Source organism: Rhipicephalus microplus, chromosome X (genome assembly GCF_043290135.1).
Source record: "Rhipicephalus microplus isolate Deutch F79 chromosome X, USDA_Rmic, whole genome shotgun sequence".
In the NCBI taxonomy this organism is placed as follows: Eukaryota; Metazoa; Arthropoda; class Arachnida; order Ixodida; family Ixodidae; genus Rhipicephalus; species Rhipicephalus microplus.
Window position 1 is genome coordinate 210,183,793 of NC_134710.1, and position 17,671 is coordinate 210,201,463.

Consider the following 17,671-nt stretch of genomic DNA (forward strand, 5'->3'; position numbering starts at 1 on the left):
AAAGCATGCCCTGAGCCGGAGCGATTCATTCGTGGCTTCTGGGTTCCCATCGGAAGCTTGTCAGTGCGTAATGAGTTCGCATGCAGAGTTCGCAAGGCCTCCTTGGAGCTGGTTTAAGTTACTTAAGCGCATCTATTTTCTCTTGAGAACTCGAGAAGGCTAATGTAGATACAGACATAGAAGACAATGGTGCACGATCATCCGCAACTGTAGTTTGTGGGTGAACACTACTTGTTTCATTTTCCTGGTTTCCCTACTTTTTCGGCTTGTTTTTTTAAGGGGGGGGGGGGGGGTCTTCATTTGTTAACACAAGCAAGAAAAAGAGCGATGGACCATAGATTCCTGAACTGAGGAAAACCATCCATCTAGAGCTAAGACAAAACCTTTGTGATATATAATAAAGTGCATTCCTTCTCCTAATCTTGAACGCATGCTGACGGGCTAGACGGCTAAAGAAAGTGGCTAAACAAACGAGTAAAGTGCATTGACATCGTGCACCTGGAGCCTGCATTCAGGAACACACTAACTGTGCTGCTATGGTGACGGCAAAAGAATCGCGTCTCATTTATTGATCATTTCCTTTAACTACTTGACAAGACATTCGTAGTGCATTCCTTTACAGTAAAAATTTGTGCGAGATATAGATGTCATAGATGAAACCCAGACATCTCTATAGTTCTGGAAATTGTCAGTGGGAGATACGTGCCATGTTTTCTGCTTGTAACTGTAGTTTAGGCTAAAAAAGACATGGTGTACTGAATCATATAAGTAAGTTTTTTTGTTGGCATTGTTTCCCAAGTATACTTTCATATCATCTGTACAAACTTTGCTCTGTAGAGCTGCTGTATCAAAAAAGGCATTCGTAAAACGCCATGCCAGTGGATGAAATAAAGTCGGTAGAACATCAGCCGCCTTCATTGTTGTCCAGCAACATGGAAGGCATTTACGATAGAGTCGAGTTGTTTTTCCCATAAAATTGCAGTAAAGAATTGATCCCGGCATGAAACTACACTCTAAGAAAAAATAAAGGGGGGGGGGGGTTGTTATATGTTACTCGGTGAGTCCTCACTTCCCCCATATATAACTCTTTAGAGAGACATGTCAACACTTTAATGGATAGTTTTGCCTTCCGCGGCTCTCCGAAGAAAATACTCCGAATAAGTACTCTCCGAATAATCTTAGAAACTAGTTGGCTTAAACAGAGCCCTATATACGGGACAAGTAAGGACTTCCCGAAAAAGTGAAAATACTTTTTTTAATAATAATTGTAGCGAACATTTCATGTAAGCCGTCGGTTTGCTGTAGTCATGGTGTGGCTGCTTATTTAGTGAACCTGTAGCGACGCTTTGGAGCTATACAGCGGGTCGTCCTCCCTAGCGCCTTCTAGTGGGTCGCTTTCATCGAAGAAGAAGAACAGCTCGTGCTGAGAGTCGGTTCCCGCCTTCACTGTCGCTGTCGTGGATTGAGCTCACTTCCCGTGTAAACTACCTGATCAAACGCATCGAATAGTCTTTTGACACGCGCAGTCGAGGGCGTGCATTGTCTATGAGGAGTGCCTCAAGGCCTTCCATGACTCCCTCATAGTAACCAGCAGTTAGGTGGCCAGACGGCTCTCTTTTCGTAATTATAGCGATGTCTTGGAACTATACAGTGAGTCGTCCTCTCCAGTGCCTTCTAATGGGTAGCCCTCTTTGAAGAAGAAGACCGGCTCTGTGCTCGTGCGCTGAGTCAGTCCCCCCCTGTACGGTCGCTGTCATGCATCGTCATCGATTACCTGTCAATAGACGTTTGAAACCACTAAATAAACCACCCCACGACTTTTCATTTCTGCGCAGACCGTCCACGACCTCTTAGTGTGGCACATTGGGCTTGCGCCCTTTGCTTGAGTGCTTCAGGATATGACGTAATCAGAGCGCCTCTCTGTTGAAGGCGAATTCATCTACTTACATTTCTTTGTGCTTACCGCAAGTTTGCAACTATTAAAACGTATGCGTGACAGGCGCTCATTGCAAGAAAAGAAAAAAAAAGATTCCCTGATGAGCAGCGAGGGTTCATAGTCATCTTCAGCATTACTATCAGCCTTACCTGGATTCAAATTTATACTCACGTCTACTCACAGGTATTCCAAAGTAGTTTCGTTCATACGCAATTTCAATATTTAAGAATTAGAGGTGTGAACTAAGCAGGGGTTGCATTGACCTCTTCCTCTCAACTCTTGCAGAGAATTTTTTAAATACTATATATTATGCTGTAATCTCTTCAAAGAAAAATGACCTTACTAGTTCGGAAGCACTCAGAGCTCGTTTTCAAAAATATATGTCCAATGGCACCAAGAAGAATACCAATTACGTGAGGTATTGGTGTTAAAGAGCATTGACACCACGATCGAAGAAGTTATAAGTCTAATCTGACGGGCTCATTCGTCGGCTCACTCGGATTCACTCAGACGCAGATTAAGCCGTGAGTTTGAGTGAGTCCGGGTGAGTAATGTTTTGGTGAGTTTGAGTCCAAGTGAGTCCTGCTGAAGAAAAGTTTCGTTTGTCTGAGTTCGAGTGAGTTCAATGCTCACAATATATTTCATGAGTGACTCTGAGTGAGATCCACAAGTTTTGCCGACCTGTGTGTACAGGTATTCATCAGTACAACAAAATAAAGAGCACGTTCGCTTATTTATCAATAAAAATAATGAAAAAAAGCTATTGTAGAGCAGCTCGAAAGGGCTCTCACTCCCTTTTACATTTTAGTCACTTGGTTCGGGATAACAAAAACAAAATGATCACGCAGACTAGCGCGTATGTAAAGATACACCCTCTCTTCACACAAGAGTGTACCATAACCATGCAGTTACTTGAAGCGGGGGAAAAAGCGAAGGAAAGCATAACAAAGAAACATCGCATAGCAATGGCCAGAAACACATTTTGACAATGATACCAACGCATTAGAATAATGCTACATAAATTAACGCAGCACTTGTTATGTTGGACATGTAAGTAAACTTGCACTGCGTAAATAGTTTACTGTAGCGGTGGGCGAAAACTGCAACTTCATCTCGAATCGAATACAGATCGAGTAAAGCCAAATAGTGGCCAGAAATGTCGAATACAAATTAATGTGCAAATGAGTTCTGCGGAGACCCACAAGGTGGCGGTATAATTAAGAAATGGAAATGGGTGGTTGTTTGTTTTCCCTTTCTGAACCCTTCCACCACATTGCGGGTCTCTGCAGAACTCATTGGCATTACTAGTGCCCACGTGCTTCGAGCTGTTGACGAATTCGCTCTCGCACTGACAATTTCTATAGCTTCCTGGTTACACAATAGATCTTTTTTCAAACAATCCCACAATGCCTCGCGGGTGTGCAGAGAACTATGGGAAAAGTTGGTACGCCGAGAAAACCGGCTCTTGCTCCGCCCACTGCTCGTTGGCGCCATGCGTGTACAAAACGAAAAGAACATGCCGCCGCTTGTTGATAGGGCCTCCTGCATGTATATCTATGCATGAAATGTGAAACGAATAGCGCAGTCAGTGTAGGTATTACTACACGGATGTGCTTCGAACATAGAAGATGAGTGGCATGCGAGTTGTTGCCTACTGATACATGTGGTCAAAACATGCTATCGCGAGGAATGTGAGCTGGAACACTGAATTCATAGTTATTCAACGATGAGCTGCATATACAGCGCTATGGCTTTTAATACCATCGTAGTATGATTCAGCCGATAACACAAGACTAGAGAGAAGTATTACAGCTGTAGAATTTTTAAATTTTTTATGGACGTCATGCGCTGAAAAAAAAACGAAAAGTAAACACAATCTAAACGTGTTTAAAGATGAACGGATGGAACTCGGATTCACGTGCATAATGCCTTGTTCTGATAATTTGTGTAGGCTTGTAAGATGTTGAATGTCTGCGGAGCATGTTTGCTGGCAGTATGTTCCGCATTGAGTGAGACCACTATTGAATTTCGCGTTGGCGCGTTCAAACGTTGTTAAATGAGGAATAGTGATGTACTTACGCTCAGTGAAGAAAAAAAAAAAACTTGGGCACTTTACTAGAGCAAGTTTTCAGCTGCAAGAAGGTGCGTTGTGCCGTCTATATATATTATATTGCATCGGTTTCTAAACATATAATTCACACTGCAAACAAAGATTGATTTCAACGACCTTCACCCGCAAAGAAACTAGGAATATTCCAGTAATTCTTCCATGCATACCTTCTGCACAGTCTGCAAGGAAATCGGGAAGCGGTACAAGGTAAGGGTTGTGTTTTCCACACCATAAGGTTAGTAACATTTCTTTCTTAGAGCGAAAGGTCGCAGCGGTCTGCAGGAGACAGAGAAAAGTATTATGAGAGGAATTGCGAATTGTTATTTCAGTTGTTGTGCAAAAGTTGCTAACCGAATTTCTCTTGTAATCACATATATACATTGGTGAGACTGGTTGATTTATCAACGCCACCTCAGCCAGCACTGAAATTTATTGAACGACACCTTCACATCGCACCGCACATTTTCAGTCATGAAATTGCAATTTTATCATTGAAGGCCTGGTAATCTTGAACAGTCGCGCTAATCAGATCACATGAGAAATCTCGGAGACATATCACAAAGCACACCCCACCTTGTTTAGGTCAATTATTCTTCGCTATCGCTACGACGCCAGAAACTTAACTTGAATAATAAACCATAAACATACGCCTCACTTGTTAGGCTTATTGTACCTCTTTTCCGATGGAGGCGGAAATGTTGTCGGCCCGTGTGCTCAGATTTGGGTGCACGTTAAAGAACCCCAGGTGGTCGAATTTCCGGAGCCCTTCACTATAGCGTCTCTGATAATCATATGGTGGTTTTGGGACGTTAAACCCCACATATCAATCAGTCATCATTATTGTACCTCTTGTTGACATGCGCGATGCATCCCCCTTTTCTTATATATGTTTTTTTAACACGTGCGATAACCTTTCAGTCGTGAGTGAGCGTTTCCAGTGTGTATATTTATTTCCGGGCCCTACTTCTTTCTTATGGCCATCTAGGCTTTATTCCAACCAGCAGTTGCAGTGTCAAGGTTAGTTGGTAGATACATATGCTGCGAATGGCGTTCAGTGGTCTGGTCAATGTATTTTATTTTACGAAATTCCGCTTATTTCTTAAGCACTATTTAAATATACCAGATCCGTATACCATTTACTCGTAAACAGCCTCAAAGGACATTGGTTCCTAATGCATCGGTGAATTTATGGACAGTGTTTGTACCTTTTAGGCAACCAAGTTGTACTGTTTTTTTTATATATGCCGAAGGCGGACTGACGCCAACGGATAAGAATAATTAAATGCCGCTTCTGAGTCGCTCAGCTCGTTGAACCAAGGGACGAGAGCAAATCGTAGACAGGCCATCGCACCCAAACACAGCAGTTTGTGAGTGAATCTGGCAGTAATATATCACGCCTTGCCGAGTTCATCTGATCTGATAGGCGCTGGCACGGTGCAAACGGAAAGTTGAAGCGTGAGGCCCGCGCGCTCGTCGCTGCGGTTGCTGCGCCGTGACAACTTTTCCGATAAGTGCTTCTGCACCCGTTGGTGGCGCTAGTGTGCTTGAAAAAGATCTATTGGTAGAGCGACCACCCTGGAAAGGCGTTATTGCCTGGTTCAATTCCCCAACCAGGACAAATTTTCCGGCAAGTAAGAAGGTTTTTTTTTTCTTTCTTCCTAGCTTCAGTAACGTTTTTTTAGTGAGAATGGGAAAATAGACAACCACCCATTTGTGGCACGAAGCTACAAGTAATTTCCTTGTATCTTCGTGCCACAAACAGGTGGTTGCCTATTTCCTCTTTCTCAATAAAAAAAATACCGAAGCTAAAAAGAAAGAACAAATAAATTCGCTCGAACACATAACGAAGCGCTTGTCCGCGTTGTCGCCTTCGTCCATTGCATACCCATTTGCGCCTCCGCTGTAAAACAAGGGAATACATAGCACTTGTCGTGGAAAGTGACTGCTACCGAAAAACTACACATTGCCGCGCTGAAAGACAAGCTGTTCGCCATGGCCTGTCTTCAGGCTCTCTCGCCGGAATGTTTCCTGCACTTCCAACGCGCTCACTGCACGGCCACCTGAGTAACAGGTATGGGAAGGTAACGCAAAGAAATTTCGGTGATAAAATGCTGCTCTATATATATGCTCTTTCCAGCATTTCGAAGGACAATTCATTAAAATACTGGACGCTTTGGAACTAACTGTAAAACTTTGGGATACTTTCGAGATCAGAGCCAGAATAGTGGCGAAAGTTTAAACGAACTGCCTAAATACTGGAACTAGGTTAACGCTAACTTCAAGAACCCCATATCTTCACAAAGTTGCATCACTGACCTTTGTCGCGTTTAAATATTCATCATGTCGGCCTATTTGAAACGTCGAATACGAGCTATTATAAATCCAAATTCAAATAGTTGATTAGGTTTCATTGAATTCGTATTTGAAAATCAAATATTCGCACATCCCTAGTTTACAGAAATCAACCTATAAAAACAAGCTTACCTTTTAAAGACACTAAAGAGTTGATACACTTTGAAACGGTAATCAATCAAACATGTTTGGAAGGCCGTTTACGTCTGGTAACGCTAACTTTAAGCAAGGACTAGTTATCATCGGCGGCCCTTAAAACGTCGATCATCATAGTTATCTAGAATCACCCAAGACGCCCAAAAATACTGTGACTCGTCTCGGTGGTCGAGTGGTTATGGTGCTCGAATACTGACCCGAAGGTCGCGGCATTGAATCCCTGCCACGGCGGCCGCATTTTGATTGGGGCAAAATGCTTAAGGCACGGGTGCTTAGATTTAGATGCGCGTTAAAGGACCACAGTGGGACGGAATTTCTGGATCCCTCGACTACCGCGCCTCTCATAATCATATCGTGGTTTTGCAACGTAAAGAATTAACAAACAATATAATGCGAAACCTGGTACTTGTGATATATATATATATATATATATATATATATATATATATATATATATATATATATATATATATATATATATATATTTATCTGTGTGTGTGTGTGTGTGTGTGTGTGTGTGTGTGTGTGTGTCAGTCAGTATACGAGGGACTATTGGTCAGTGACGCCATACAGGCTCATAAAAGAGTGTGCCACACTCGCCACCATGGCTACAGGTGGCGCTGACTGACACTCCCACGTTTAAAATTCACATATGAATCGAGTGAAGTGGCTGGGGGTATGGCCGGCGTGATAGCTCAGTGGTAGAGCATCGAACGCGTTATTCGAAGGCCGTAGGTTCGATTCCTGCTCACGGCAAGTAATTTTTTCACCCACATTTCTTTCTTTTTATTTACATTACATTGGTTCTAATAACTTACCCTATACATTCCTTGGCATTATTGTCTGAGATATATATATATATATATATATATATATATATATATATATATATATATATATATATATATATATATATATATATATATATATATACACGGTAGTAAAAGAGCTCGACAAACGTGCGAAAACACAAGCTTTACTAACGTTTCGGCAGGTAGGCCTGCCTTCGTCGGAGTCGGCCTGCCGAAACGTTAGTAAAGGTTGTGTTTTCGCACGTTTGTCGGCCTCTTTTTCTACCACATTTTCTACCGGATCCATTGAATTTCACCCCATCATATATATATATATATATATATATATATATATATATATATATATATATATATATATATATATATATATATATATATATATATATATATATATATATATATATATATATATATATAGTTTTTTACACACCTCGTCACCCGACCGACCAGAATACCTTTGGTGAAATATGCTCTTTTCGGTCACGTATCCCCTCTACAAGCAATAATCTTCATTTGTTTGCCCCGCCACGGTGGCCTAGTGGCTAAGGTACTCGGCTGCTGACCCGCAGGTCGCGGGATCAAATCTCGGCTGTGGCGGTTGCATTTCCGATAAAGGCGGAAATGTTGTAGGCCCTTGTACTCAGATTTGGGTGCACGTTAAAGAACCCCAGGTGTTCAAAATTTCCGGAACCCTCCACTACGGCGTCTCTCATAATCATATGGTGGTTTTGGAACGTTAACCCCACAAATCAATCAATCTTCATTTGTTTAAAGTTGCTTGCTTTTATTTGAAGCTTGGCACGCGGGCTACTTCCAGGTCAAGAACAGCATAGATTTTATCAACGTGGGATCACACTCCGATAGTGAGCACGGTATTTTGAATGGAGGAAATGCAATCAGGTCAAATCATGAATATTTTGAGTGTACGAGAAGCTCCCAATAAGCCAAATGAATGAATGAACATCATGAAAATTCCGGCAGTTTCTGTCGGTGGAGTAATTTATGTCAAACCTTATTCACTCTGTTCGCGCAGAGACAGTATATCGAGTACGTGTATATGTTTGCAGGTTATAAATCAATAAACCGATCAAATCAACCCACTGCCAAGGGACAGCAACTCACCAACGCGTAACCAGGAAGCAACACGAAGGGTTCAAACGTACGTAGAATGACAAACACGCTGAGTAGACTGCATACCATGCATACTCACGTAAATGGCGCCGAAAGGCATAAAATGTCATATGCGGGAGAAAGCCATCAGGGTTTCGGGAGTGGATGAATAAAGATTAGAGGTTAACGAGTATTGCTGATTACCCCTGAAAACTGAATCGGCCCAACCACGGCACGCCCTTCGTAAGCAGAAAGGCGAACTGGTTCTGTTCTGACAGTGAGATCGTCGCAGGCAAGTGTCGTGGGTGCCCGTGACGGTTAAGAACGCGGCTGCGTAAAGGTGTGAAGCATTGAATTAATCGGTTGTCCACACTCGTTCTAAGCCTGTACCGAAGAAATGTGGTTTAAGGATTGGCCGACTCAACCTCATAAGGCTCGACCACGCAGCTCTATATTTAAGAAGAGATTATCACGCTAAGGCTAAGCCTAGAACTGCCTTTAAGAACAAGGCAGAGACTATGGGGACGGGGCCCGTCAACTCAGCACTATTGTTGTAGTGAGGGGGCCCGTCAGCGTGGTGTAATCGTGACGTATATATGCAGTAACGGGGCCCGTCAGTGCAGTATACTAACGTTAGAGTGAGGGGGCCAGTCATTCTAGTTTAATCGTGACAGTGACGGGGCCCGTCATAATAGCGATGCAGCTATAGCGACGGCCCCATCATCGTAAAACAATGGCTACAGTGAGGGGCCCGTCACCGTAGTGTAATAATAAAAATTAGGGGACTCGTTACCGTAAATTTGTAATCGTTTTAAACGCCATCGCCTAGCTGCTCTGGTGGCGTAGTGGCTCGAAGCGCAGTTCAGGAAGCGGTCGTGTCGTGACGCGGGTCCTCAGTTCGAATTCTTGTTTTTGAATGTACCACTTTTTTCTTTTTTTCAAGGTAATGCTGCAAGAAAATTATGTCGCTGTCTGCGGTGGTTGTTAGAGAGGCCTACCGAGTGGAGTTTGTGGAGCAGTGTTTGTGTCCGACTTCGGTGCGAATCGCGTGCTTTTTTTATATTTTCTTCTCTCGTTATTGTTTTAAGTATTGTTACTCGTTTTTAAATGATAATTATGTTCATTCATCGGGAATAAAACTGTCAGCTTTCTTTTACGTCCCACGCGGAATGAAGACCTTACACGATGATTTCCGATTGATATTGCGCTGCATGGACGAGCAAATTCCGCTGTATGAGCGTGAATTAACTTTATTATCGCATTGAACAACCACCCCCGGCGGGGTTTCCGTTCCTTTGCATTAATACAGTAGCTCCAAAGAATGATTTGTTACGCATGATGTGATGCTCCTAAATCAATCTGTTCCGCATATTTTTCGTGTCGCTGTATAAAAACGGCATATCGGCTGATGCCAAACATTGTGCAGATCAACATAGAATGTGTTCCAACCCCATGAGCTGTGTAGTTGGACAGTATGTCTGAGTAAGTACCAAAACCACAAAACATATGACTACAATACATGTAGCTCCGACTTCGGACCTACTTCACCTGGAATCGAAGGCTTATTCATGTGATCGAATCGGCTCCTTCAAACACGGGGATATGCTCGTCGCTTTCATCCCATGAGTGTGCTTGGATAAACCACAAGGTGTGACCGAGTCTGCGAAACGAATACGCAATAATAAACGAGCATTTAGCAGTTTTGATGTATCCTACGATGAGGGAAGGTAGCCGCAGGAAGCTTGAACGCAGTCACCTTGCGCAGCAGTAAAAAAACAATAAAAACTTCTCCAATCACTACAGTGAGAGTGCAAGCAGCAGCACTATGTTAAAACGCAGCGCCTCACTGTTACATCATTACGGTGCTGTATTAATTGCCTCGATGCGATAGTACCTGTGCACGCGCGTTTATTGGTGGCGGTGAAAACTCGCTACACTTGCAGTACTGCAGTGTATCGTTCGCACTGTGTGTGGGGGTGGGGGCAAGGGGGCTCAGACCAGGGCTCTGCGGCAGCTGCAACTCAGCGAGCCGGATTCATCAGAGAGAACCTCGACTAAGCCGATCGTCCAGGTTCTCGCTGGCGGGTCCTCCCACCGCCCCACTGCAGTATGCTGCCTTTAATATAGGCAACTTTACTTGAAACAATGTTGAAAGCATAGAAGAAAAAGCTTAGTTGGTCAGCGAGACTCTAACTGAAGTCGCACAGCAACAACACATCAGGTTACTCACCAACAACGTACCGACTGCGTCTCAAAAAATCAACGCGGCAGGGCTAATAACAACCGGCCCAAACAGCGACGTAATTTTCTTGAAAAAAAAAGCAAAACTACGACTCCTTGGTTGCAATAACGTCAATATTGACGCATTACTACAAAAATAAAACCGGATTTAGCTGACGACCCATGCACGACAGCATCCCCAACTGCGCGTCAACCCACTGCGCCACCAGAACAGCTTGGCAATGACATTTAAAACGTCTGCAAAGTTTAGGCTACGCTGCCCCTCCCACACCTCATTTTTATCATTACATTACGGTGACGGACCCCCTCACCGTAGTCTTTGTTTTACAATGACGGGGCCCGTCACTATAGCTGTATTGCTATTATAACGGGCCCCGTCAATGTTACGATTTCACTACGGTGACGAGCCCCGTCCCCGTAATCACGATTACACTATACGCTGACGGGCCTCCTCACTTTAACGATGGTACTGCGCTGACGGGCCCACTAACCATAGTCACTGCCTTCCACCAAATTGGCATGGTGGACCTAGTGCAAAGGAAGGTAACCTGATCGTGAACAGATATTACGAATAAGAAGCCTATCGAATGCAGACCATGAACATTTCAAGTCAGAAGCAAAAAAAAAAAAACATCCCCTTTCGAAACCGCGTGCTTGAAAACGGACGCCATGTTACGTGGACGTAAGAGTCGTCAAAATTCACTTGGGCAGCAGATAATTGCAATTATATTGCCGAGTACTTTCTTGAAGTGATTCGATTTTATGGTATTTTTGGGTGCGATTATTACCACGAGAAAAAGAAAGCGAGCCTCAATTTGCAGTTAAGCATGAGGTGAAGGAAACTGGAAACACAAAATACTTATAGAAGGAAAAAGTGGCACCTGGCATGATAAATAAATAAAATTGAAACAGGAGACCGATACGATCAAGAAATTAAAAACATACGCCACTCGCTTGAGCATGTAGATGGGAGAAAATCAAATAAAATGTTCGGACGCGACCAGTTCAGAACAATTGATTAGGGAAAAACAGATGCCCCATTATAGATGGATTCATGCGAGCGTTCACTGATCGTATTCCTGGGCCAGGAGTTCGCCTAAGAAAGAATCAGATCTATTGTTTCCCACCAGTCAGCTGCAATGTAGTCTAAATTTGGCTCAAACGACGAGTGATCCAGTCTAGCTTCATCGTGTCTCTATTATTTATCCCCGAGATGTCATTGCGCACGTGCCCCACGTCTCGATCGCTAAAATAAAAGGGGGAACGATGAAAACAGGAGTGCGAGAGGCGCAGAAATAGTTCTTTGTGCTTGCACAACGGAAGAAAAAAAAAAAGCATCCACGACACGGTGCCGGCAATAAGAGCCGTTCAAGAGAAGGAAAGAGCCTTTCTCGGTTATAGGTGGCCGTATTGAGGTCGCATCTCTAAAACGGGCAGCCCATTTCGCCGTATCCATCCTCACGCGGGGAGGAGGAGAAGGAGCGCCCGAGCATTGACTCCCCTGCTCGGTCGTTAGGCAAAACAAAGAATGCGGCAGCGCACTTCGGAAGACAAAAAAAGAAAATAACGGACGCCAGCGCACGTGCTGCCTGCCCTGCCTGTCAGCCATGCTCGCGCGAAACACCTCAGTTCAATGAGCACATGAATTGTCCTTTTGTTCCCGCTATTCTGTTTGCGTTCGCTTTGGCTTGTTCAGGGAGGACACTCATTACTTGATTGATCTCTCTCTAAGCGTTTACGTTTGCGAACGCAGCGTGTCGTCGAAAGCCATGGCCCTCGAAGTTCTCACGAACCAGACGTGAGTAGTCTATGCAACGAGCCTGTATGGGTCCACTCTGACATCCTTTCACTCTGCCGTGAGCCGGGACGTTTGAACGCGCAGCCCTCTCCTGGAATGTCTGGATGCGCGGCCTTACCTTTCATCGGCCCGAGAAGTTTCATACGAGAGCAGTTCAAACGCTCCTATGTCGAGCAGATCCAAGCCGTGGACACCCGCTGCTGCTTTGTGCCATGCGCGCTAACTGTCAGCATACTCACTGCCTCTATATATACTGCTGTCTCATCCGAGGCCGCCTGCGCCACACTTGCAGGGGTCTCACAGAGAGTTCAGCTGGGTCCGTGGAGCCGCACCGTTCACTGAGTTACAACACACCGAGCGAATAATCGGCTGTTAGTACAAGCGACGAGCTTTATTCGACGGCTTAAAACATCCGCCGCCACTCGGCGAGCATCGCTGTCAGAGCCACGCGGCGCTAAACGTTAGCGAGTTAGCGTACAAATTAGCTGTCTGCTTTGCACAATCGGAAAAACTGTGCGGAATGGCATGGGCTTCATTCGTGATTACGGGGCGAATCCACGCATCGGAGGACACACTGCGTTGCGTTTTCGAGAAAACGTGGCCTCACCTTGGATCGCTGCTGCTATAATTGTGTTCAGTGTCAAGGATTGGAAAAAAAAAACGCTATGATGAGTAGGCGTTCTATACAGAAGCGTTCCAAGTTGCTAGTTATATCAAGCGTCTTGCGTGCAAGTGCATAAAAAAGATATCTTGGACTGCACTACATTTCAACACAACTTAGACAACTCGCTCGCAATGGAACAGTTCAGTTGTATTCCGTACGTAGCATGCATTTCGCCTATCTGTGATGCGGAACGTCTCTCCCATGCACATTCCGTTGTAAAAACGGGGATGGCCTCCAGCGTCTCTGTGAAAGGATCGCTTAGCGAAAAACAACGCAGGTTCTGCAAGTGCTAGATAGACATTTTTTGTGCACAAGTTTACCTCAATACAAAGCAGATAGAAAGACATTTTGACAGGCTTAAATTCACAACTGTTTGGGAAAGCTGTTACATGAAGCCCAAACCTTCTAGAATATGTGTGTGTTCAAAGGATAGCAGTACTTAAGACAGGACAATTTATAGAATTGTCAGCAAATTGTTTAATGGGAAAAGGACAGAACTGTGACAGTTCCTAAGAGTATTACACGTCTTAACATAATTTTGTAAGAACAAGTGTAAAACAAATATACCCTAAGCAAACTACCATATTAACCATATGGTCCAAATGAAAGCAACGTGGCCATCAAGCATTCTTCTGTTTTCTTTTTTTTAATGCGAAGCATCTTTGCGTATTGCATTCACTTTTGGCGTCTATCTACGTATCTATTCATCTATCTATCTTGCCGCTTACGTGCTCTCGTGATAAGCCCCTTCACTTGACGTGACCCAAAATTACTATAGGAGGGTAGGATGGTTTGACGAATATGACGCGCAGGTCAAGACATCAATAATGTCATGATCCTGTCGCGTACGTCGTCAAACACTTTCTGCCGGACAGTGACACATACCCGCGGGTGGGGATGAGCCATTGGTATGTGGGTATGTGCCACAGGTGATTGACACTTAGTATCTTTCCAGGAACGGTGACAATACACATGGGTAATTTTAACGCTCCAGCGTTAAGGGAACGCTGACATGGGCAGCGTTGACCCGATGAATGCAAAGAATAAATGACAGGGTCCCAGCTGGAATCGAACCCAAGCATTCTGCGTCACAGTGAAGCATCTTACCACAGAGCTATGCCATGTCTTGGAATTTTTTTTTTTTTTCAAATAGACGCCAATCTTCGTGAAACGTATATTGCAGTGCTTCCTACCCAATTTTATAAAGATCACATATGTACCCCTTGGATACAGCCGTCACGTCGGGTTAACGTAAATTGTGGTTAGTTGTCATGCGCTGAAGTTGATTTACGTGACAGTGTCCAGGGCTACCATCCTCGCGAGCACCAGCGCTTCATACCAGCTTATCGATTCAGGTGTTGCTAATACTCATGTTCCTGTTGGCATCGTTGCGCCAGGGCAAACAACTGTTAAATAAACATCTGTGACCGTTCAACATATGTTTGTGCGTGCAACATTTGTATATATATTTAGCGTCATTTCATAACATGTCACTCGATAAGAAATTACAACATTGTCACCTTCCCTCAGCATGCTTCGCACGACGTCGATTCCCAAGGTGCAAGCGATCTGCCAAAGTTTTTTTTTTATTTTTTTGTGGCCCGTGTGCCACAGGCCAGCAAGGAAACTGCATGCGACATACATTAATTGATTTGTGGGGTTTAACGTCCCAAAACCACTATATGATTATGAGAGACGCCGTAGTGGAGAGCTCCGGAAATTTTGACCACCTGTGGTTCTTTAACGTGCACCCGAATCTGAGTACACGGGCTTACAACATTTCTGCCTCCATCGGAAATGCAGCCGCCACAGCCGGGATTTGATCCCGCGACCTGCGGGTCAGCAGCCGAGTACCTTAGCCACTAGACCACCGTGGCATGGCTGCATGCGACATACAGTCGCGCTTCTTAGTGATTTCTTTAACGTGGAAAGACTGCCTTGAAAGTTTTTAATTGAATCGAAAAGACGTGACAGCTATATGACAGAAACCTTGTACTTAGCAGTTATCCCCAAAGTTTCCAGGTGTGAGTCCACGTAATCAGTAACCCAAACACATTCAAGTTGCAGTCAACGCTTATCTGCATGGCATCTTTTGCGCTGTGTTAATCAGTCCTTATTAGAGCATCCTTGAAAGCGAAATTTGACGTTTATCTCAGTGTTTGATTATTGTTTATTTCTTGCTTTTTCTCATTGTAATTAGTCATGCAAACTTTTGTATGCTGCTAGAGAGCAGTCCAAGCGACCGTAAGCAGGTGGCTTGTTACGCTAAAGGCAGCAGCCTTCGTTTCCATATTGATTAATGTGACACTGGTGACGTCTGGTCAATGAAATGATTAGCGGCTATTTCGGAAATATGAGGTGTTCGTAATTCGTACTATTCTTTTGTTTCGTTTTTGTCCTCGAGGTTGATACACGAGAAAATTGACGTGACTCACGACGAAGCCGTGTACTTTCTCGACGCACGAACGGCAACGGCCGGGAGAGGGGCCAACGAACGCTAAGTTGTATCGATCTCTTTCTCAGTGGATCATGACGGTCACTCGAGAGTCGCGTCTACGATGCTGCCGTCGTCGCCACCGCCGTGGCATTCCTATAAAACAGCCGAGCGAGGCCACGCCGTAGAGAAAATTCCTCGTTCACGCTTTCGTACGAGGAAGAGATGACCGGGATCCGAGCAGCTGCGTTGGGGCCAAAGAACTCGCGTCGGCGTCGAGCGCCGCCCGCCTTCTTTCTTCTTTATTTTTTTATTCACAGGGCACTATCCTCTCGCTCTACACCACAGCGGTACGCTCGCCCAGTTCACCATTCGAAGTGCACTCGCAACTCTCTCTGCTTCGAGGAGGCGAAAACGATTTGATTCACGCACTGCACAGAATGCCCTCTCCTCACGAGTATCCATTTCCCGTTCAAAACTCGGTTGCTACTCGATCTCTAGGTATTTTTTTTTTATCACTAGCGAAACTTTACGGTGCACTGGCCTGCAGTGTCTCAGCACAATTTCTTTTATGTTTTTTTAATAGATCACCATTTCCTTGGCATTCTTCGAGAAAACGTGCGAGCGATAGAGGAATAGGTAAACGATTATGACACCTTCATACCGTATGCGTGAAAGTGACTATATCGAAAGATCGTAAAGGGAAAAAAATGTATGCGGGCACCTGTCTCTTTCCCTCCAACCCAATTCGCAGACGGCTTTCACCGCATTTAACACATTTGCAAGAGCTTTTTAAAACGTGTGCTGAGGGCAGTGACATTACTCAAAATATGTTGTTAACAATATTTATTTTGGATGCCTTCAGCCTCATGTGATAGGTATTGGGTATTTCATGAGGTTGTGCAGATTACATGCACGCTCATAATTAGATACATTTGATGCCTTCGTAAATAAAGTTCAATGATAAGAGTTGCGTCCAACGGGGCTGCTGAAATGTGTTTATGTTCTTTTTGCTGATCTTGGAGAACTATTTTTGCAGTAGCGTATTTAGTGTGCATGGTAATTGGAATACTGAAGTGGGTGGTGGCTATTAATGCTAGAGTAACTACCATAAGTGGTGTTTTGCTGCAGCCAATGTTGTTTTATATATGAGTCTCAGTCCTCTTGAGCCCTTTTCAGAAGTACTTACGTGCCTCCCCCTTCGCTTCCAGGCCACATTCAACCCGACATTGGTGACTAAGGCTTTCGGTGGGAGGAAGCAGTAAAAGAAGAATGCTGAGCCAGTGGTTCCATGGAAGTGGCAAGGAAAAACGCACGGCATGAGCTGAGTTAAGAGCATAAGAAAAAAAATAACAGAATAAAGAAACGCCAGTCCTGTGGGGAAGGCGCATCACAGTCACAGCGAAAGCTAGACGAGCACCCTTTCAGAGCCTTTTCTAAACACTCTTTGGGTAACTGCGACAAGTACACTGCTGGGTACCCACTACGCCATAAATAATCATAATTTTTGTGTAGTAGGCCAGCATTCACTATGCTATCTTTCGTCATTCTTTGTAGAAACGTGGTATCCACTACACACTTGTTGGGAATTTGGTGCAACTTTTTTTACGCAGTGGCTGACGACGATGAAGAATTATGCCTGAATTGTGTATGCGCCACAGTCAATAGGTGATCTAAAACAAGTTTTCTAATGGGTCGGAACATTGGACGACCCACTTGTTACGCAATTTGCATTGTGTGATGCCTGGCTGTTCCTTTGGTGTTCCAAAACGCTTTACTAATCATATTAACATGATTTCTTTACCGACATCAAGCTTATCTAAGGCTAGTTTATAATCGACTGCACCCCACATGACGTGCTGTTCTCCCTACTTGAACTTGTCAATGTTGGATCAGAGGTTACAGAGGACATGGTGTTGGCGTATAAGAACTGTAAAACGCGACTAATAACAAGATCCCGTGGTCTCCCATTAAGCTGGAACGTTCTGTATGCCAGGGCTGTTCGGCAAGTCCACTCGTGTTTGCATTGTACATAGAGAGAGCTTGTGCTTGGCCATA

At 44.2% G+C, this 17,671-nt stretch overlaps 1 protein-coding gene across 2 annotated transcripts in view; it reads left to right on the forward strand.

The window, feature by feature from the left end:
- The window catches only part of LOC142777083 (uncharacterized), a 112,166-nt gene extending 95,158 nt beyond the window's left edge, over positions 1-17,008 (forward strand). Inside the window, exons 1-2 of one of the 2 annotated variants that reach the window (XR_012887918.1) lie at positions 6,021-6,117; positions 16,825-17,008. Coding sequence is in view for 1 of the 2 variants with exons in the window: in XM_075881380.1 (XP_075737495.1) it covers positions 16,825-16,878 (54 nt within the window). In the remaining variant the exon portion in view is untranslated. Of the gene's footprint in view, positions 1-6,020; positions 6,118-16,824 lie in introns of those variants that run through there. The other variant, XM_075881380.1, reaches the window with a different exon arrangement.
- The last annotated feature ends 663 nt before the right edge of the window (positions 17,009-17,671 follow it).